The 21,623-nt window shown below is 40.0% G+C and overlaps 8 protein-coding genes across 8 annotated transcripts; 4 read left to right on the plus strand and 4 right to left on the minus strand.

Moving 5' to 3' along the window:
- Positions 1-5,210: 5,210 nt before the first annotated feature.
- On the plus strand, positions 5,211-6,274 carry BCR41DRAFT_343793 (hypothetical protein; the record flags this gene model as incomplete). Its single annotated transcript, XM_022022358.1, has 2 exons — positions 5,211-5,375; positions 5,600-6,274. Coding segments are annotated over 2 exons (546 nt in total), but the record flags the coding sequence as incomplete, so codon positions are not given.
- A 1,274-nt stretch (positions 6,275-7,548) lies between these two features.
- On the minus strand, positions 7,549-8,784 carry BCR41DRAFT_391065 (hypothetical protein; the record flags this gene model as incomplete). The annotated part of the gene is made up of 1 exon (XM_022028323.1): positions 7,549-8,784. The coding sequence occupies one exon, from the start codon at positions 8,782-8,784 to the stop codon at positions 7,549-7,551; it is 1,236 nt and encodes a 411-aa protein (XP_021886292.1).
- Positions 8,785-9,348: 564 nt separating this feature from the next.
- BCR41DRAFT_391066 (hypothetical protein) lies at positions 9,349-9,925 on the plus strand (the record flags this gene model as incomplete). Its single annotated transcript, XM_022028324.1, has 3 exons — positions 9,349-9,436; positions 9,534-9,621; positions 9,772-9,925. 3 exons carry the CDS (start codon positions 9,349-9,351, stop codon positions 9,923-9,925), a joined length of 330 nt encoding a protein of 109 aa, XP_021886293.1.
- Positions 9,926-10,178: 253 nt separating this feature from the next.
- Positions 10,179-11,058, minus strand: BCR41DRAFT_391067 (hypothetical protein; the record flags this gene model as incomplete). Its single annotated transcript, XM_022028325.1, has 5 exons — positions 10,179-10,340; positions 10,410-10,468; positions 10,561-10,672; positions 10,778-10,833; positions 11,001-11,058. The coding sequence occupies 5 exons, from the start codon at positions 11,056-11,058 to the stop codon at positions 10,179-10,181; spliced, it is 447 nt and encodes a 148-aa protein (XP_021886294.1).
- Positions 11,059-12,262: 1,204 nt separating this feature from the next.
- On the plus strand, positions 12,263-14,647 carry BCR41DRAFT_297993 (Endonuclease/exonuclease/phosphatase; the record flags this gene model as incomplete). Its single annotated transcript, XM_022020472.1, has 4 exons — positions 12,263-13,073; positions 13,229-13,455; positions 13,584-13,741; positions 13,867-14,647. 4 exons carry the CDS (start codon positions 12,263-12,265, stop codon positions 14,645-14,647), a joined length of 1,977 nt encoding a protein of 658 aa, XP_021886295.1.
- A 527-nt stretch (positions 14,648-15,174) lies between these two features.
- Positions 15,175-17,436, minus strand: BCR41DRAFT_379475 (serine incorporator/TMS membrane protein). The gene is made up of 6 exons (XM_022027219.1): positions 17,219-17,436; positions 17,090-17,113; positions 16,854-16,961; positions 16,598-16,701; positions 15,712-16,449; positions 15,175-15,615 (listed from the first exon to the last, which is right to left on the minus strand). Exons 1-6 carry the CDS (start codon positions 17,363-17,365, stop codon positions 15,291-15,293), a joined length of 1,446 nt encoding a protein of 481 aa, XP_021886296.1. The 5' UTR covers positions 17,366-17,436; the 3' UTR covers positions 15,175-15,290.
- Positions 17,437-18,303: 867 nt separating this feature from the next.
- On the plus strand, positions 18,304-19,779 carry BCR41DRAFT_343801 (hypothetical protein). The gene has a single exon (XM_022022359.1). The coding sequence runs from the start codon at positions 18,466-18,468 to the stop codon at positions 19,624-19,626; it is 1,161 nt and encodes a 386-aa protein (XP_021886297.1). The 5' UTR covers positions 18,304-18,465; the 3' UTR covers positions 19,627-19,779.
- Positions 19,780-20,662: 883 nt separating this feature from the next.
- On the minus strand, positions 20,663-21,379 carry BCR41DRAFT_391071 (hypothetical protein; the record flags this gene model as incomplete). Its single annotated transcript, XM_022028326.1, has 2 exons — positions 20,663-20,899; positions 21,095-21,379. 2 exons carry the CDS (start codon positions 21,377-21,379, stop codon positions 20,663-20,665), a joined length of 522 nt encoding a protein of 173 aa, XP_021886298.1.
- Positions 21,380-21,623: the final 244 nt, after the last annotated feature.

The raw sequence follows: 21,623 nt of genomic DNA on the forward strand, positions 1-21,623 counted from the left end.
TTCCTATTATTTGCGCAGAATGTTTCAAAAGCCGGCAAATGTATCACTGATTCAAGCAATTTGAGCATTGGACCTTCATATCACAATACCATGATCGCACAACCAAGTCTAGGTGCAGAAGCTTCAGATAGTTTGAAGTGATTAATCGTCGGATCTACCAAAGTGCCAGCATCCTTCGGTTGTGGCCCATCTTTGTAGTATATGTATCGGATCCGTAAAGTATCAAGTTATCACATTAGGTACCTAACCACAGAACCAAGGTATTGATTGATCTCTATACTCGGGCTAGTCTTGGGGTCACAGCTTGTACATCGAGTGCATTCGAGGCTTGTCTTCAAGCGATGGCTGATCCTAAAGTTGTAACTAATGAACTCAGCGACGAGACCCTTTTCGTGGACGAGGAAGAGAAAGACCAATATGAAAAGAAGGTTCCAGCAACAAGAATAGCGTTTGGAGCATATCATTTATCATACTGGAGAATATCCCGTCAATTTTATGTTGAACTTGAACAAGTGAGAAGACATGAGTGCCTAAAGCTTTACCCTTTCCTTAAAACTAAGATAAAGAAAGGGACTGATGTATTAGCCCTTCGTCAGCTCCTGGTTTGATATCCCAACGTGCATCCTACTTTTTCCTGTAATTTTTGACATTCTGCTCCAATACGAGAGGACCTCATAGTTGACCCTCTTCCTCCCAGTATACCATATTGATATACAGTATATACCTTGACAATAGAGTGGAGAGTCCTATTGTGAAGGGAGGACTGTACCAAATACGAGATAATAAATGTTCGTGATGTACCAAAGTAAAAGTAAGCAAGTTATTTACTTTTGCAAAAAAAAAAAAAAAAAAAAAAAAAAGTTATTTTCATTAAGGATCTCTTGTGGGTGTATTGGTAACTATCTGATTTCTTACTTTGTAGAAGTAGGTGCTTACCGATATTTACCGATTTCTTACCTTCGTAAAATGTAAGAAGTAGGAGCTGTCCGAAATTCTTAGTATTTTTTTTACGGTGACACAGTCCGCCTTCATCAGTACAATGTTGAAAGCCTTCCACGATACAGTTTATTTGATTTATGGGCCAAATGAGGTCAGAATCTTCTTTTTAGACAAATGTGCCGATTGAGAATGCCCTTGCCAAAAGATACTCATTGCGTTTGTATGCCGATGTTGAGGGACAGTTATTGGATAGAAAGTATAAAAAATTTAATTGAAATGCTCCCAACAATCATAACCTTAGAATTACATATTTTTTTCTTCCTCAAGGATCGAAACTTGGTGCTAAGCCCAAATCCACTTCTATTGAAGTCTCAACAAAGGCCATTACTAAATGGTTAATCTGTTTCCTACTACCTCAGATCCGCCTATACTTATGTGTCATGGACGGGGTGGACTTCTTTCAAAGCTGTTAGGTTTATCTACAAGAAGAAGAAAGATAAAGTGAAAGACCCGCGTCTCGAGTATATGTCAAAATCTGACGCGCTCCTTACATGCGCCACCAAATTTGCAAATAACAAACATCTCCTTTTGACATTATTGTTGTATTGTAATACAAGCATCGATGCTACTCTAAGCTTACCTTTATTTCCCGAGCTTACTGAAAACAGCTCCGAACATTTCCTACACTTTCCTTCTTATGTTTTCAGGAACATAGACTCGAAGACTCGAGTAGCTTCAGCTTTCTTCCGATTCTCTCCTATGAGGCAAGAATTTGCTATTATGTATATATATTATGAGTTGTGTGACGCCATTTCTTGTCAAAACAAGAAAAAAAAAAAGGAAAATAATGGGGAAATTAAAGTTTCCGGGGTTTTCCTATTACCCCTCCTTCTTGTCGACGTTGAAACTCAGCCCCGCATTCAATATGGAAGTTGACAATTGCTCTATGAGTGCCTATACTCGTTTGGATAATAGGGAAGAAACGTGGAGCGAGGAGAGACGCTACATGACCTGATTTCTTGCGACAAAGGTGCGTACCCTATTGCGCATAATAGTAGACGCTTATCTCATCGAGCTTCGATCACCAATCCCCCGCTTTGTTACCTTTTTTTAGTTTAGAGGCTAGTTTATATACCGAAATATGCATAGTCTGAGTGGTTCAAGGACATATTGGGTTCTTCGATCTGCCAATGAATTGTAGACCTTCTACTAAGGAAAGATTTATCCAATGAGTGTATTAACATATATAATATAAAACTTGTACAATTTTTTAATTACAGCGATAGTGAACTGGAGTTGATTAGACATGGGTACTGGTTCACTTTACATGTAATCTTCAAGCTCATTAAGCAAATAGGTATATATATACATATTCAGTGGTGAAATTACCAAAAGTGATCATTTTTGACTTTGATACAATAAAAATATTGGAATACAGATTTACTTCGGAGTAGCAACATGATATACATATATATATAATATAATATATATCAGTAAAACTAGATAAACGTTGGAAACGAGTGGGCAACACACAAACACACACAAGCACGCACAAGTGAAGGGAAAGTCGTTAGATTGTAAAGCAAAAAAAAAAAAAAAAAAAAAAAAACATGACGACAAATGCATCATGCCATATACTCTCCCTTTCGCAATCAACATCAAATGTGAACAATATCGAGCGGCCAAGTCCAAAATAGTCTAAACACCGTGTTATTTATACATAGATGTACGTTTATGCTCATACAGACAAATAAATAAATAAAAAATGCGGGGGAGAACGTTAAAATAAGAAAAAAAAAAAAGGGCACATTGCAGTTCTAGGATATCGGAACAGAGTGGGGAGTATCGGAAGAAGGACCAGTGCTGATTTGCTAGAGGAGATTTAACTATATTCGAGCGGTCTATAGAAATTAACTTGATCTTGTAATGCAAGGTGATCAGAGCATATAATTTTGATCTCAGCCAACACGCGAAATTATGAATGCCGAAAAGGAATAAAATACAATATGAATCCAAGGACAGCAAGAAAAGGAAGGTAAAAAAAAAAAAAAAAAAAAAAAGCTTAAAGATAAGTGGAAAGCTATGATTTATTATTTGGGAGGAGAAACATAGAGAGTAAGATGAGAGATCAATCAGTACATTGAATAGCGATGGTGATGACTATTGTAGAGATTGTAGTGAAAGCTCTCTAATAAGTTGTCGATATGATCAGTTTATTTAGCATGTAGTATACAAGGTTGGTATATACACATCATGTATCCAATACTGCTTTAAAATGGAATATTCAGGAAGTTGACCGACAATGTCAAATCCGTAGATGGTGATAGTAGAGCTTGCCTTTATAAGCATAGTGTTTTTTTATTTTATTTTTTTGTTTGTGAATAAACAATTATTTATGGCATCTAAACATAAACAAATATCATATGTGACATTTCGGGATAAATAAAAGAAGCGCGTCGTCTGATATGATTAACTTCAAGCACACTTGATGAAAACTGTCTTTGGTGAACGTGTTCAAATGGTTCTGTTAGTTCACAAATCAATGAAGTCTAACGACGACAGGAGCTGATCATAGTTTCAATATCCCAAGGAACTATGGAATAAGTTCTGGGAACATCCTGAGGGAAAAAAAGGGGAGGAAGTGTGATATACTTTTGTATATATTCAATTCAACTATTTTTTTTATGCAAACAACTTCTTCAGGACCCTCTTCTAGACTAACGGTAAATCATCATAAGCTTAAGCGTAACTAGGCGATGGTATAATATACAGGTTCTCGTGTTCACTTTAAATCCCTTAATGGTAAATAGACGCGAATAAAAAACGAAAAGAAAAGAAATCACGGAGGAGCAAGAAACAAGATGAAAGGCAGAGCACTGGAAGATCAGGAAGATATAGGAATCCAAAATATAAATGTCCGCCTGTCTCGCTCTTTCTTTATAATACATACTTTTGCAATAACACGGGCGATTTTTTTTATTTTTTCGTAGACATGATGGCACAATTTTGTCCACACTAGTTTATCAGCTGTGGTTTGCAGGGTCGCGATGCTTATGCATTAGCACGTTTTTTTTTTTGTTTAAGATGTTATGAGGAAAAGGGAGAGTGAGGAACAGGGGTTAAAGAGGAATCATTGAAGATTACAAACCTGTGCAAGTGCTTATCACCCAATGGTGAAGATGAAAGTTCAGCGTATTACAAAGCAAGATGGCCTTACATATACTCTAACAAGAAGTATAATATATACGTATACAGCTATGAAGCAAACATTTTGAAAAGAGTGATGGTTCATAAACACAGGCATGTTTATTTCAAAAGGAAGATAGGGAAGGAGCAGTGACAGGTGTGTGTTCAAGGAATGAGAGGCCACAAGGAGAAGAGAAGGGCCAAAAACGGCTTTTTTCTCAGGAAGGAATAAAATAAAATATGTATGTAGATAAATAAATAAATAAACAAAAGCGTGCAAATCATGAGGGAGGGCAGACATATATATGATGTATGGCTTGGGCGAATGAATTGCTCCTCCACTGTCTGTGTTTTCCGATACAGTAAAAAGTATATACATATAAAGTAGGATAAATGTATATAAAAATGCTATTCAGTCAAAATCTTGTCTGTTATCTCGATGGAGAGAATGCAAATGAGCAAGTGGGTTGAATCGGTGTGTTTATTACTCGTGAATCCAAAGGATTGCAAGTGCACAAAGCAAGCGGGGGAAAGAGTCTGGTAATAAATATATTTAAATGTTATTTGAAATATTTAAAATAGCTGAGCAGTTTGGAATTGATTGAAAGATAAGAACCTGCCCCTGCGGTTGTTAACCTTGTTTGTTTGTCTCCACTTTTTTTTTTGTCCCATGCCCATGCCATAACCATGCTAGTGTAGCTGATCGCTTATATAAAGGAACTCCCGTTTTCTTCCTCACTTCCTCTTTTTTTTTCTTTTTTTCTCTTTTTCTGCTTCTAATGTTTTCTACTTGATACTTTATAGCTCTCTCTCTCTCTCTTATATACTCACTATCATCACCATCTTCTCTTAACAAACTTGACCAAATTTATCACTCACATTCATACTTCTACACTTCATTATCCACTAACATGAACATGACCATGATGATGACCATCAAACCGACCCAAACCGCAAAAATCCTCAGCTTCAACCGCAGTACCTAGAAGCGGTCAGGACGCTCCTCGTCCCTATAAATGCCACATCTGCCCTAAATCCTTCCACCGCCTTGAACATCAGACTCGCCACATCAGGACACATACAGGGAACGTCCTCATCAATGCACTTTTGCAACCTGCCAAAAACGTTTCTCGCGCTCGGACGAATTAACCAGACATATGCGCATTCACTCAACCACCAAGGCGAAGAAGGAGCGCTCCACAGCTCCACTCTGTCACATCTCGATCAAGCCTTTTATGAAGGTAGTCATGGTTCCTTTGGCGAGAACAACCAGCAGCGTGCATCCACAGCAACTCCTCTTTCCCCTCTCCTTCGCCTTCTCCTCGTATGACATCTTCTCCAACTCTCAAGCAGGTGCGCCAGCAGAGTAGGGTTTCTCCCTATCTTCTGTGCAAGCCCACATCAAAAAAGAGTCATTTCCAAATATGCAGCAGCCTTCACCTCCTCTAACCGCCATTCTTCACCAGTTTCTCAGCTCATCTCCGACACCGAGTCCGATGCTACGGCCTCGCCTCTTTTCACACCCGAATCTTCGCCTGTCCCTAATGCCTTGAATCATTACACTCAGTCTTGTGATCACGTTCAACAACAGCAACGACAGCAACAAATCTCTACACAAATTCAATTCCAGAATAGTAGCAATAATTCCTATCATCATCATCAGCAGCAACAGCAGCAGAATGATCAGATCCAACATTTCCAGGGCTTCACAACCCTACCACCCTTGAGTCCCATGCAAAGCCCCAAGAAGAATGCACCAATGTTGTTGCCTCCCCCTGTGTTGGCGCCCTTCCGCGCCTCACAACCGGTGACCTTGCCTCCATTCTCAGATATCATGAAGTCGCTGTGTATTTAAACGACCGCATGTCCTCCTTTCCATTCTCACAAGAAGAAAGCAAGGAACAACAGATATCCTTTTATTATTGTGTTTTTCAATGACCTTTCCTTTTTATTACTATTGTTACTATTATTATTATTCGATTACTTGTATACATAGAACTTCTTGCTTGCTACAATACCTGCTACAACTATTTACGACTACTCTTACTGCTAACAATAGCATTGTAAAATACACTTGAATATTAATTGCATTCTTTAAATGACCTTTTTTATTTTAAATAAATATGAATTTGTGTACACAGAAAAAAAAAAAATGATGCGATTGAAAAGAAGAGTGAGAAATTTATCTTTGCACATGTGCACACGGAGATAACCATTTCTGTATACGTATATACTATGCCAATCCATCCTCTCATTGTTTTAATTCTTCAGAATCTGAAGATGGGTTACATAGATGATTGTACTCATACTTCCTCTGTATTTCTCTTTTTTTTTTTTTTTTTTTTTTTTTTTTTTTTTATTTTCCTTCTGTCTTTGATTGTTTGTATCCTTGCAGGGTTGTCTATCGGACATCCCATAACAGGGTCATCGAAATGAACAAACTGAAACTGATAAAAATAATAAAAAACTAACCAAGTAAAGCAAGGCGATAAAAAAAATAAAAAAAAACCCTTTTTTTTATACATGTCGACTGAATGGTTTTGTGCTTGGTAGATCAAGCATGAGCCATCTTCCCTTCATACACAGACACAACTTTCTCTCTTTCAATCTTCCCCGCATTTCCATTTTTGAAATTGGATCCAAACAAATGTGGGGAAGTTCCTTTTCCCTCTTTCCCTCTCTCTCTCTCACGCTCTATTGAGCCCAATTGAAATTCGGGAAGCAAAAAAGCCTCCCTCTCATTCTTTTCCATCCTAATCTGTCTTTTCCCTCGGGCACATGAATTCTCCACACCATTTATCTTTCTCTCTTCCCCCTGGGGCTAATTTACCCCGCATCCCAGTGATATGCGGAGGTTAAACCCCATTCTCCCTTACTCTTCGGCCCCACTTTTTTTATCCCTTATTCTTCGATCCCACTTTTTTCTATTCACGCTTTCCCTTCTCTTGTTCTTCGTTTATTACGGCCATTTCCGTTCTCCATACTTGAATCCATCATAATGTAGATAGACTGGATCAACGCTGCCATATACTTGATTCGTGGATACAGTACATGGGCAGAGCATGGATGCATGCTATCCTCTTTTCAAACCCTTTCCCATTTCGTAACTTTGAAACTTTCAGAGGCGGAACATAAGAACCTTGTTGGGAAATTATAAGAGATCAAACTAAAGTGACAGCAATGGATTCAAAGGCCTTGAGGCAATTCGTCAGGATCAGAAACGAGCTCTAAAACGAATGTCATAGGATCGATCTGGTTTCAAAAATTAAAAAAGCTTTGTAGTCTCATTCTTCACTTTCAGCCCATTCTTAGAGCATATGGTGCACGTTATTGTACAAGACAAAAAAAGACGATTGTTTTAATTGAACATACATTTGCATATCACTATTTACTGTCAACTCTTGAAACTGGATTTTGTCCCTTCTAGTTTTGACATTTTTGGGGTTTGAAGACTTCTTTTTCTTTTTCAAAAAAGTCCTTGATGGTCTTGCCTTCATGACCCGTAATTTTCTCCAGATCTCCAGAGACAAATCCTGCTTCCCCCTGACGGATGAGGTCCAATTCATCTAGAAGCAAGTCAATAGCAGCATCGTTTGGCACAAGATGACGGCGATGGTCACCATCTTTGTGATGACCTTTATCAGCATCTCGATGGTCATGATCACCACTTCCTTTGGCCTCAACAGCCCCGAAAGTATGAGAGGAAGAGAAAGATCTCAATAATGATAGAAAGTGATCAACATTGAACTCTTCTCTGCAATCCTTATCTCCTTCGAGTGATTTGAAGTAATCACGAAGTTCATCGCGTTCAACTTCCTTCACTTTGATCTCTTCGCCAATGGTCTCGCTTAGTTTCCCCACAATATCCTTCACTGTAAGCTTTTGAGGCCCAGTGAGGGTGTAGATCTTGTTCTTGTGGTCCCCAAAGGTACTGGCGCTGGATCGGGAATCGACGCTTTGCGGATCTTTAAGGTACTGCTGTTGCTGTTTCTGTTCCTGTGCAAGTGAAGGTTCAGAGTGACAAGAGTCTCCGTTTTGGCAATAGTCAATTAACAGACATGAAATGGCGCAGATGAGGTCGCACATGTCTAGCGGAGCCATCTCACAATCCTCAGTCGTGCTTGTTGGGAACTCTTTTTTTTCTCGGATGACAGATACCCAGAGAAGGAGGCATTGGTTCATGAACCCCTCGCGCAGGATGATGTAGCAGTCTACTTGAGCCTTTACCGCTTCCTCAATTTCGTGATAGGATTTGATATGCTTTAAATCCGATCTAGATTCCCCGGCACCCTCGACAGAGACCATAATGCAGCCCTTGATTTGCAGAGATGCCATCGCATCCAACACATTCTTGGCGAGCTCCTCGCGACGTTCGTCAAACTCGGGGATGAGGATAGTGCAACAGACCCCCTGCAGGCTTGACTCTAGCTTAGAGCGGTCTTCATAATCCACTTGATAAATTTTGACGTTCTTGAGTTTTTTAAGTTTGTCGAGACCATCAGTCTTGCGGGCGAGGCAAACGAGCTCAGCACCTTCACAGTGTTTATTGAGCTGTTCAGCTACATAGTATGCGGTGCAGCAGCCGAGCCAAGAATCGACACTGGTTATAGCAAGTCTCATCTCCTTGTAAGCATTCCTAGGAAGGGTGGAGGACCGCATAACTATCGTGATCTGTATGGAAAAGCGAGATAAAGAATAAATTGAAGCACTAAAAATGGTTTATTCCTTATTAATTTAGATAAGGAGCGCGAAAAAAAAAAAAAAAAAAAAGGTTAAGAAAAGAGTAGCGAGTTCAAAGGAAAAGGGAAGTCTGCTATCTTATAGAGAGGAGATCAGAAAGGGAATAGGGAACTTTTTTCTAATAATTACAATAAACAATAAAAAGCATGATATATTAGACTCATCAAAAGCAGGTTAATGATAATGATAGATGATAGATCGCTAAACTTACTAGTTGCGATAGTGTTGGATTATCAATATTGATGGGTAATTCTTCGCCTGTTTTATCTCTTTTATGTGATATTTACATTGGTTGTAAAAATGAGATTCACGTGTGAGGGCATATTTTGCGCTACAGCGTGTATTGAACGCGTCGGGGGCTGAGTTAAAGGCCCAAAAAAAAAAAAAAAAAAGACGGATCCAAAGCCACACCCGAGAGAGACAAAGCCCAGCTTTCGACATTGAACTCATTCAAAAGTAATAAAGCACATCACATCATTCAACATGCATATTCTTACAAGAGCAGAGGAGGAATACTTATTCAAGACCTTAAAAGCGAATGCACTCAAGGAATGTGATCCTATTGTTAAAGGTGCGCTAGCTTAACTTGGAGTGATATACAAAAAAAAAAGTTGCAAGGAAAATGTGCACGATAATAACTAAATAATTTTTTATATGTAATATTGTAGAATTTGTCGAATGTACGCATGGAAAATTGGTTACTGTCCTCTGGGGCTGTAGGGCACAGCATAAAGCTATGAACAAATGTCTAATGGCGTTGTAAGATTATTGTATCCCGGTGAATTTCCATGGGAATCGTGTTCATTTATAGACATTTTTTTATATTTGGGATTAACCTCCAAAAAAAATGCCTCTTCTTTTTGTTTCATAATCGGGGACCTATCCTTTTAAATCGACATTGTGCAGGACAACGCAAGCAGACATGGACAAACTCAAGATTCAATATCTCAACGACCTTGCTGAAGGGAAAGTCGACCATGCTAAGCTACAACGGGAGCAGAAGCAAAAGGAAGAAGAGCTCAAAAAGAAGGCCAAGAGCCATGGCCCTGGCGTCCACTAAGCACAGGGTCGTTTCTCGAAAGGAATAAAGTAAATAATAACAATAACAATAAAAAAAAGATGCAGTTGGATCAAATATAATAACAGCGGTTATAGTGCTGCTACTGTTGTTAATGCTGTAATCATGGATATTGTATTCTGGTGCGATATGGACCGTCGTACAACGGACGTGCAACATGTTATGTCGAGAAGGGTGTTTCCTTGCAAATGCTCATCCTAGAAAGACAGCTGTTGGGAATCCTTTTTTTTTTTTTTTAGAAATGATCGATCTGCTGTACAAAGGTGCCAACATATTGCTTCACGACATCCGCATGTCGTAAAGCCATTTCCTGATCAAATGCCTCTTTTGCTTCATCGATATCCTTTTGAAATGCTTCTTTTGCCCGTTGTGTCGCGCTAATACTCCTATCTTTTTTCTAAAAAAAAAGACATAGTGAATTAGCTATAGGCCTTGTCAATAAGTCAAGCAAGAAAATAATTGTTACCTGTGCGCCCTCTTTTATGGACTGGCTTAGAGCCTGAAGCCTTTCAAGGGTCGTCCTTGCTATATTAAGTATGAAGAATGTATCTCAGTCTGTCAATTGATGATCCGTTGAGCTTAAAGAAAAAATCTTTTTTTACCTTTCTGCTTCGTACAATTAAGGTCTGTATCGAATAATTCCTTTGCCTGCGCGATATTTCCTGATGATTGTTTGAGCATAGAGGCTATCCTTTGATGATTCTCTGTGAGTGATGTCCGCTTTTTTGTCTACGGTGTTTTGATCAATATTTTGAGAAGGCTGTGAGTGCAAATTGTGAAGGTCTGTGTGTATCATAGATGTAATGGTATAAAGATGAAAGAAGAGTCCCTTACTTCAAATTCCTTCAAAAACGTATTGATAGCCTTGTCGACATTCACTTGAGGATCACCTAGGATGTGCGAGTACAAACCATGTATGTCTATTGACGTCAAAAAAAAAAAAAAAAAAAAAAAAAAGAGAGAGAGGTTTGGCTGATTGCATGAGCCATTCTCTTTCCGTGTCCAGTTCATTTGCATAGGTGTGTAGTATAGAATGCCGTGAGAGCTCCATTTGTACCTCCAATCATACGCTGATTGTCTGGCATCCTTTTGATAGTATTCTGTTGAGTCTGCATTGTTCTTGTATCTGCTTGTGAGTTCAAAAAAAAGTCTTTTGAGCATTCAGAACGTCTACGTCACCGCAATTTTTTTTTTTTTTTTTTTGGTGTCATGCACTTCTCAGTTGATCGCTCGTTCATCTCTTCTGTCTCCCTCCCTTCCTCCATCTTTCAGCGCGCCTGACTATCGTCGCTCATTTTTTAGCCGCATCCATTACCTTGTAAGCAACTTGTCCACATAATATTAATTTTCTAACAGGGCATACTAACATGCATCCTACACAATACAACACACATTTATGTTGTGTCATCCTGGAGGGTTGAATAAATAATGCATGCAACTTTTTGCATGCTCTTATTTTCCTTACTTTCTTACTGGTACACTCAATGGCAGTACAATCTCCATGTGGGGTTATTCTTTCATTTTAAATACAACTTTACTGATACACATGAATATCAAAAGAGAGTGCTCGATGTTTTTTATCCATCTAGTGGCATGGGATCCATCTTGATACTTTTTGTTTATTGCATCAGAGTTAATTGTCTGGCGCATTTGATGTTTGAGAGATATGCTGATTCATTAGTGACTTAGGTGGTATTAGTCTGGAATGGAATGAGATTCTTAGATGGATGAGAGAAAAGTAGTTAGATGGATGGACATGACTTTTTTTTATGATGTTGACGTCTGTTTGCCTCGTTCTTTTTCATGTGTTTCTAGCAGTAAGACTACATTCGTTATCACTCTTTTTTATTCAACTGAAAATAAAATTTCAAGGATAGAAAGACAAGGAACTCTCATCAAAAGGCCCCTCGTCTTCTCTCCTCTACATTAAATCCATTCCGACTTCTCGCCCATCTTGCTTTCATTCCTTTCCCTTGCCACATCGACGTGCATTCGAGATAGTACTCCAGGAACGGATACCGCATGGTCAACAGTCGGATCCTACTCCACCCATTCATCGCAAAATCACGAAAAAGAGCAAAAAAAAGTGTCTTCTCTCCCTAACTAAGAATCCCTTGTCTCCCCTCTTTTAACTTTTGAGTAATGACGGACCAACACTATAATCCTCTCCTTTACCAGTCCCTATCCAACGGTCCTAACTCCGTGTATTCGCCCGCGCAGTCCTCGCCGGCGTCGCTGGTGGGTACACCCACCACCGCTGGATACCATCTTGGGCATATGGGCATGTATAATGGCGGCGTGCCACGTTATCCTGTCCAAATGAACTTGGCACAAAAATTTCAGCAACAACAGCAACAACAGCAACAACAACAGCAACAACAACAACAGCAGCAGCAGCAACATCAGGCATTGACTCATCAACACTTGCAGCAGCATAACCATCATCAGAACCAAATCCGTCAACAGACCGGTCTTTCGTCTCCAGCCACGATTCCTGCTGCACTGACGCCTCAACTTGGTGCTGCAGGTTCACATTATCAGACTCAATTGCAATACGCCACAGTTTCTCGTCAATCGTCAACTCCACACTTTAGAGCAAGAGCTGCAGCTGCTGTTGCCAGAAGTTCAGGACTGAGCTCTGCGGTGGTCATCACGGATCCAAACAATCCAAACAAGAATGCTCTTATGAACGGAGGAGAAGGTGCTGACAAAACTGGTGGGACTACTGCACCCAATCAACAGCAATGGACGACTTTAGATCTTGGAGGGATGGGGCTTAAGAACATTAGCCGGGAACTTTTCCGTTACAACTTCTTGACCGCACTTTACATCAACCATAACAATTTACATCATCTTTCACCTGAGATCAGCCGCCTAACAGGTCTCACAATCTTGGATGCCTCGGGAAACAAGCTAACTTCAGTGCCTCCAGAACTCGGAATGTTGACAAATCTCAAGGAGCTTTTGTTGGTGGACAATGGTCTTATCACTTTGCCTGCAGAGCTGGGTACACTTTACCAGTTGGAGATCCTTGCCCTGGAAGGAAATCCTTTGAACGAGAGTCTTAAAAATTTATTACAGCAGGAAGGAACAAACGCTGTGATTACATATCTCCGCGAGAATTGCCCAGGTGGGGGATTGGTTGAATGTTTTTTTTGGCCTATGATGTTTAATTTTTATTCCTCAGAATTTACAGGCGTTCACTTGAATTGAGTAACTCAATGATATTCATTCATTTTGCAATATTCTACAAAAAAAAAAAAAAAAAAAAAAAAATGTGTATAGTTCCGTTGCCTCCACCAGAGAGAGAATGGATCACTCTTGAAGACGATTCTGGAACTTCATCTGGCCAGGATACCTTTACCATATTCTGTTACAACATTCTGGCTGAAAACTATGCCACCCCTCAAATGTATGGCTATACTCCCTCGTGGGCACTCACCTGGGAATATCGAAAGGAGCTTATCCTTCAGGAAATCCTTGCGTACAGTGCGGATATTGTTTGTCTCCAGGTACTGCTTAATTGACGTTGGTTTGCTGTAATTGATCGCTTTTCAGTTGTAAAATTCCAGGGATTTAACAAAGGATCATAATGAACCTTACTCTATGCTGGTTATATATATAATCTGTATATTATTAGGAAGTTGAGCTCGGCCAATTTGAGGACTACTTTAAAGATCAGATGAAGCAACAGGCTGATTACGATGGCGTCTTTTGGCCAAAGTCACGCGCAAAGACTATGCCAGAGAAGGATCGAAGAGTTGTTGATGGGTGTGCCACGTTCTTCAAGGCATCCAAGTATGACTTTCGGATCATCATGACGAATAATACGGTTGTTAATGCTCAATGATGGGGGCTTGATTGACGATAATATACTAATTCGGATTGCTTTTTTTTTTTTTTTTTTTTTTTTTTTTCTTCAGGTTCACTATGATTGACAAACACCTTGTTGAATTTAACCATATTGCGCTTCAGCGACCTGATTTCAGAAAGACAGAGGATATCTTCAACCGTGTCATGACCAAAGATAACATCGCAGTGATCACACTCTTGGAACACAAGGATACGAAGAGCCGGGTTATTGTTGCAAATACTCATATCCATTGGGATCCGATTTTCAAAGATGTCAAGCTTGTCCAGGTGGCGATGTTGATGGATGAACTGGACAAACTCTCGAATCAATGGGCTCATCTTCCTGTCAGCGGATCGAACGCGCCGCCTTCAAACCCCACTGGAAAGCTACCAACACTGATCTGCGGAGATTTCAATTCTGAACGGTTCTCAGGCGTATATGAGTTTTTGGTCAAGGGGTCAGTCCCTCAGGGTCACGATGACTTTGGAGATCATGCGTATGGAACATATACTTCAGAGGGATTATCGCACAATATGACTCTTCGTTCAGCCTACAGTGAAGGAGTTGATGTGCCATTCACGAACTATACACCACCGTTTTCAGCAGTGATTGACTATATTTTCTATTCGTCCAACTTCCTCTCCGTACTTGGATTGTTGGGGGGTGTTGAAAAAGAGTACATGAGTCGTGTGGTTGGATTCCCTAATGCTCACTTTCCATCAGATCATGTCCCTATCTTGGCAGAATTCAAGTTCCGATCACAGGTGGCACCTAAAGGCGCCACACCCAACTTTGGCACAACATCCAACGGCGGTAATAACAGGAACAGCAGCAGTAACCAAAAACAGTAGATTACAAAGGAAAAAAGCCGGGAAATGTGAAAAAAAAAAAAAAAAAAAAAAAAAAGGAAATGATATCTGAGGAACGACCATCTTTATTGTAGAAATGTTCCTCATTTTTGAATTCGTTGAAAGCTTTTTTTTTTTTTTTATCTGTCTCAATTTTCTGAAGCCTATGCTGGATGGAGAAGAGGGGGAAGGGGAAGTATAGGCTTTTATTTCTTTTCTTTATTTCTTTTTCTTTTTTAGTTGGTGGAGGTTTTTTTTCTTTTCAAGTTACCCTTTTTTTTCACGGTCTGTTCATATACTTTTCTTGCATGTGATGCTTTATTATTATTCTTATTATTATCATTATTATTATCATCTTATTTCTTTTTCGTATTCTTTCTTGTATGTAGTTTAGGTAAAAACTTTATTAAAAAAAAAAAAAAAAAAAAAGGATTTGTTTACAGCGGGGTTGTTCTTAACATTTGACACTCGTGTATTTTTGATTCACAAGAGACGGTTCGCTCGAAAAGGACACATGGAATAGGATTGAACGCATGAGGATCTTTTTTTTTATTACTTGTATTTTTCCCAAACTATCTGTTTGGTAAAATAGGTAAATCGGATATATTGAAAATTGACATGTCTATGAATGCTAGCCTTAATATTCTTAGTAATCCATGAATCGATCTGGGAAAACGACAGGGGCCAAAAGTGAGAACCCGTAGAGACCATAACAGATCCAAGATGATAAGATCTTGACCCAGACAGCGGGCCAGCTCTGTCCGATCAAGATCAAATGCTCCTCACCCTCTGGCCTTTTAAATGTATTCCAGTTAGTCAAAACCATAGAGATATACATAGCAGCGATAGCAAAGACGATGTGGAAGAATGAATAGTTGTATTGGCAGCCGTTCTTCTCATCATCCCTGACATCGTAGCTCTCATCATCATCATCATCATCATCATCATCCAGTGCAGACACCGGTAGCGCTCTAGTATAATTGTTGAAAGAGATTGTAACAGAAAGATTGAAGTTAATATTAATTTTTTTTTTTTTTTTCTTCCCTCCTTGGTACGTAAAACCTTACCCGCTCTCGACAGCTGCAAGCAAAGCATCTGACCGGCGCATCGAAGACCCATTGGGGGGGCTGGTAACCATGGGCACAGCGCTATCGGAGTTGAGAGGAGCATAGTCACCATTGCTGATCATGGCTTTACCACCTTGAGTAGCGGCTCTAGATGTTGAGTATGCGACTGCCAAGAACGTGAACAAAGCCCCCATCAAAACTGTCGTTGCCCTAGTGCCTCTTGCTTTACTCAATGGATTACAGTCCAGGTTGTCATCATCCACAGGTTCATTTGCTACGGCACTGAGGACTAAATAAGTACAATAAATTACCACCATGGATGACTGCGCCAGACCAGATCTAGGATTCGCTTCCTGAACGGCAGGTAAGATACCAATGACAGTCACAGCAATGGAAAGAATAAGATTGAAAGTGATCCAAAAGATATTCTTGCTACAACCACTGCCGGCAAAATGTCGATACATGCCCCCTGTGAGGATGATGGCGCCCAAATACATTATTAAAGTGGATCCCACAAGGATAAACTTCCATTTGTTGGTGTCAGAATCCTCCCATTTGGTGATACAGGTCTCAGACCAGGTGTGTGCAAAGTCGACAAGCAGGATCAATCCAAAGAGAATAAAGACTGTTGCGCCGATTAATGCCACGTAGTTGCCATAAAACATGATGAATCCTGTAGGAATGAAGAATGATGCAATCACAAGTGCAATCCATGCCAATACTTTTGGACCCCACCATCTAATTATTACAACAGCAGCATTTTTTTTAAAAAAAAAAAAAAAAAAAAAAGTTAGTTCGGCTCTATCGTGTTGACCACTGCAACTCTTTATACAAATATTATAAATACATAAGGATGTCTGCTATCATGTATAATAGAAGTACATACCCGTTCTGGATAGCAGCTCTCTTCGAGCGCGAATCGTGGACTCCAACCAATAATCCCGCCAAGATAAAGTGAAATAACGCTAACGCGAACCCGACCCGCTGAACCTAAAGTTGATATTAATGTTGTCGATGCGAATAAGATTATGAGGAGGCATTAGTGTGTGCACATCCTGCGAATGTAAATCGTCATATGTCCCTCTTTCCCCTGTGTGTCGTGTGATTCCAATTGTTTCTATGATAATAATATAATTACTTACACCCAAAGTACCATAGCATGATGCATCCTCACATTTAAGTCTAAGATACCCATGAGTAACACTCTCTAACTGCTTTGATGCCCAATCTGAGAGTAAGATCCAAGCCAGCTATTTTTTTTTTTTTTTTTTTTTTTTTTTAAAGAAAATGAAAAACATCAGTAAGTAAACTAAAAAAAAAAAAAAAAAAAAAGTCTTGGCGTATAGAAATGAAGAATCAAGACAATGCGATTATTTACCAGAGAGTTTACAAGCATAATGAGCTAATTAAACATAAAAAAAAGGGCAAGGCCCTTGGTGTCAGTCATTACGAGTTCAATCTCTAAAAAAAGCTGTCTTTTTTTTTTTTTTTTTTTTTTTTGTCTTACAGCGTAGCCTACTCGTGTGGCGATCGAATTGTTGCAATTGCATGACCGACATGCGAGAGAACATGCAGCAGCGGAGAAGCATGAGACCAGAATAGATCCAACGCTTCCAAGCGCAGGCAATGCGAGGCAACTTATTGCTGCACCCATGTTGTTGCTTTATCGGTGATGACGATGTGGCCAAATAAACGTCCTGAATTGCAAGGAAAAAAGAAAAAAAAAAAAAAAAAAAAGGGATGTCGAAGTTGATGGAAAGAGAGAGGGAGAAAGTGAGGGGAAGTGTGAGTGTGAGGGAGAGTGTGAGAGTGAGAGTGAGAGAGAGAAAGAGAGAGAGAAAGAGAGAGTGGGTGAATGTGTATTGAAGAAACAATGAAACATTGTGGACAATGAATCAAGTGGCGGGAACAAGGTCGAATCGAGTCACTCACGTGCACACCTCAAAAGTAGATTATTCAAGTTACACGCACAGACTTAGACTTAAAAAGTGAGCTTTTTTTATCCTAACTCTAAAGATCCAAAGAGCTTGAATGGCATTAACAAATTAACGACATTGAAAGTTCAATATCAGAGAGAATCGAGAATGACACTTGTCGGTGGTGAATCACATATAATGTGGCACAATGTTCTAAAGCAAAAGTAGAAGTTAGACCTGAATCGCCGTTTAGTTCGTCTGTCTGCTTGCCTGCTTGCCTGCTTGCCTGCTTGCCTGCTTGCCTGCTTGCCTGCTTGCCTGTATTCTCGATTGAATGATGGTGAGGGGCAGAATAAATAATACAGTACATTGAGAATCAAAGATGTGATTGGAAGTAGAAACATATTAAAGATAAAATCTGGGCGCAGCCAGTTTGGATTCTGCTTGGCGACATTCTTCAAACAGTACATTTGCATGTGTTATTGAATGTGCAATTGGTCATCATGATATTTGTACACATCATGATAAAATAGTAAGACCCGCTTAGGCTTGTAAAAAAAAATGGGTCAGATTGTGCTCTTCGGGTAACGAAATTCATCTCACATTTTATCTGATTACACAATGTCACTCTTTTTTATCGCTTTATTGCAGTGACAGAGAAAAGTCACTCTCAAACGAGACAATGAGTTGCGCCTTGTTCAATTGAATTTCTTCTTTTCTTTTCATTTCATTTCACTTCATTCCATCATTCTTCATTGCATATTTGGATATACTTCAACCTTAATTTTTGCACCTCTTTAAACAAGCACATAGAACAATTGCTATTGTTGTTATATCGATGCAATGCCAGGCATTCATTCATTCTCTCCCTACAGAGATCTTAGCAGCCATCTTCGGATATGAAGGCCTTGCCGATATCACACGCCAGGTATGCAAACGTTGGCGCGCGATTGCTTTGCCTATCTGGCTAAAACGACTGGTTCTCCTTCCAAGTGACCCTTTCAAGGATTTAGGGATTTTTCAATACCTGCAACATCTAAGTCTGGATCTTCGTCTTTCAGTCCGTGCCCTCGAAATCACCTCACGACGAGATTTTGATCTGGCAAACAACAGTGTCTTCTATACCGAAGTTGCAGATCAGGCATGTGTTCAAAACGCGATCAAGACTCAATCGCTCCTAGGACCCAGGATCATGGATCTCACTTTGACAGACACAGGATGGGCCCCTGAAAGCCTCAGGGACATTCTACGCATGAACCTCATGACGACTGATCATCTCCATCATTTCCAAATCTCACTTTTTAAAACCGAGTCTCATGATATGCCGGACCTAATGGATTCAATAGTTGACCTCTACCGACGTGACGCATGCCATATCAAGTCACTTGTCTTGGATCTTGCCCAGCCTTTGACTATGGACCATTGGGAAGCTATCGCAGAATGTATAGAGTTACAGTCCTTCCACCTTGGGCTCCATCGGATATCTGAACCAATCTTAACTGATGTTCTAGAGAGGATCTTCCCTAAATGGACGAATCTTTGTGCCTTGTACATATGTCAGCCACGGTTTCTCTCTGCAGAAACACTTCGTTGTTTATACAAGTATTTACCGCATCCTGACCAACTACATGAGCTTCATTTAATTTTTGAGGCATGCCAGGCATCCTTATATGAACAGGAATTCATCGAGATGATCCATACAATGCCTAATCTCCAGATCTTGGAAGCCCATCTGGATTGGTCAAACCTGATGATGAAACATGTGGCTGTGACACTATCAGATCTTCGGGAGCTGTCCATAACTTGCTCGAATCTACACTTTACCTGTGCAGGGATTTCATCGACTGTTTGGGGCCCTGGACTCGAAAAACTGAATATGAGGACGTCAGGAAAGATTTGTGGGGGATTTTTAGAAGCCGTGCGGAAAAGGTCGAGACGCGTCAAGATTCTAGTTTATGGATCAATGAAATGGGGAGGCTCGGTGGATGAATGGGAGTGAAAGTTGAATAGTAATGATAAATTTTATAAATAGCTATATTAGATGAATGCAATACTCGGTTGATTCAGTGCCCATGACTCCATCAATTATGTAGATTGGATAGACTAGCAGTAACATTGGCTCAAATTGTTATGGCAGCCTTGATCTGCAAACTACTACACACGCAAACCCCGTTACGACTCATGTTACACAATGCAGGAAGAGAGACAATTGTACAAGCCCTGAGTTAACAATCTTACAAATCCATGGGCTTAATGAACCTTGTTTAAGAGATCAACACTTCTTTGCAACGCTCGCAAGCTTAAAGCTATGGGCCCATGATGTACGGTTTACTTTCGAAGCAATGTTTCACGGGACCAGCTACGATACTTTTACTGGAGGCATACATGTCCAGAAGGAGGGCATGGTCGGCACCTTGGCCAGGCGTCTGGACCACAATGGGGACGTTTGGAGTAGAATTTCGAGTAATTTGTGCCTGAGCTATGACTTATCTCCAACAAAAGCAACAGTAACAATAGCTCGAGCCATCTAAAAAGAAAGTCTGAGGGTCTATTCAAGTTTACGTTAATCAATGCATAACCAAGTTTATGTCTAGACCAGGCATTTGTAATCCTTGAAGCTGTGCTCACAACATTATTGCCGATTCAACAATATCACTTCAACCCATGCCCACACAGTCCTCTGCTACATTTCGACATTCGGTGGTAAACAGCAGTTTCTTGATGAGTAGTCACGACATGTAGTCCAAATTGTTTAATAAAAAAAAAAAAGACGCGTGCAGGGCACGCACCTTGTGTAACAAATGAAATTTAGCGGAGATGACACAAAGAACCCTTCATGGACATTTTTATTAAGGTGTGTGCAAAAAGAAGGGAAAAAAAACGCAAAGAATAAAGGAAAAGAACTGTTACCGACCAATGTCGTGCAAGTTTAAAGGCTTGTCAAAAAAAGAAAAAAAAGAAATACATTTCTGGATTGCAAACGCGAAGATGTTCTTTTTTTTTTTTTTTTTTTTTTTTTTTTTCCTGTTCTCCTCTCATTCAGATACTCCAGCAGCTTCTTCTGCAGACCGGGCTGCATGCTCAGTGCCGCGTCCGACAGTACGCTGGAGTTCACGCTTCTGGCCTGGACCCATGATGGCACCGACCACATAAGATGTCAACGAATAACCTGCATACACAACCGCTCCAAACAGACCTAAAGCGCCCGTAATCAGAAGGACGAGTCCCAATGCTGGCAAAAGGAAGGCAGATGCGAACATGGCAAAGCCGCCCTAATTATATTATTATTTATAATAGTAGTATTAAGAAAAAAAAATTAAAGTTGTAAAGCCATAAGGTAAAAGATAAAAGGTGTTTTCGTATGAATATTCTGATCAGTTCAAATCAGCTATCTGCTAACATTGCATCACTTTTTTTTTTTTTTTTTTTTTTTTTTTTTAAAAAAAAAAAAAAAAACCTGCCTCGACAATTGTGAACGCGATGCCCCCGACAATCAAACATCCCAGTGTGACAACACCCATGAACCCGGCGAAACAGGCCAAGGGAACTGCACTGAGGATGAAGAAGGACATCAAGGTGATTCGAATCAACATGGGCGCGCTCGAATACTTTTGACGAACCCAGTTGACAGTTGGCATGATATAGTTTTGCACAATCCCAGACCGTCTCACAGTATCAAGTGTGCTACGAGCTTTCTCTTGGAGTTCCTCCGACTCATCCATCATTTCACGAGCAGATGATGAGCTGGCCATCTTGATAGGTAATAGTAGTAGACGTAGTAGTCGTAGTTCTGACTCTTACCCAAAACTTACGCACGTGTTCTAGCTCGTATGCAGATTCAGGAAAGAGGCGCAGAACGGGGAGTTTGGTACTCTTGGATTTGGGCTGGAGAGTAAGCGATAGGGAGAGATAGAAGTGATACTTTGGATAGTGACAGGACGCCAAGGATAGAAGAAAAAGAAAAAAAGAAAGAGGAGAGAAAGTGAAAAGAGCCTT

Source organism: Lobosporangium transversale (genome assembly GCF_002105155.1).
Source record: "Lobosporangium transversale strain NRRL 3116 chromosome Unknown BCR41scaffold_1, whole genome shotgun sequence".
Classification (NCBI taxonomy): Eukaryota; Fungi; Mortierellomycota; class Mortierellomycetes; order Mortierellales; family Mortierellaceae; genus Lobosporangium; species Lobosporangium transversale.

What these genes read in the sequence shown, in the direction of transcription:
- BCR41DRAFT_343801 (XM_022022359.1), top strand. Translation starts at nt 18,466, where the DNA reads ATGCAATGCCAGGCATTCATTCATTCTCTCCCTACAGAGATCTTAGCA.
- BCR41DRAFT_379475 (XM_022027219.1), bottom strand. Translation starts at nt 17,365, where the DNA reads ATGGGTGCAGCAATAAGTTGCCTCGCATTGCCTGCGCTTGGAAGCGTT. An exon ending in CCACACGAGTAGGCTACGCT is followed by an intron (nt 17,114 to 17,218) that starts GTAAGACAAAAA and finishes ATGTTTAATTAG; the next exon opens with CTCATTATGCTTGTAAACTC. An exon ending in CATGCTATGGTACTTTGGGT is followed by an intron (nt 16,702 to 16,853) that starts GTAAGTAATTAT and finishes TATCAACTTTAG; the next exon opens with GTTCAGCGGGTCGGGTTCGC.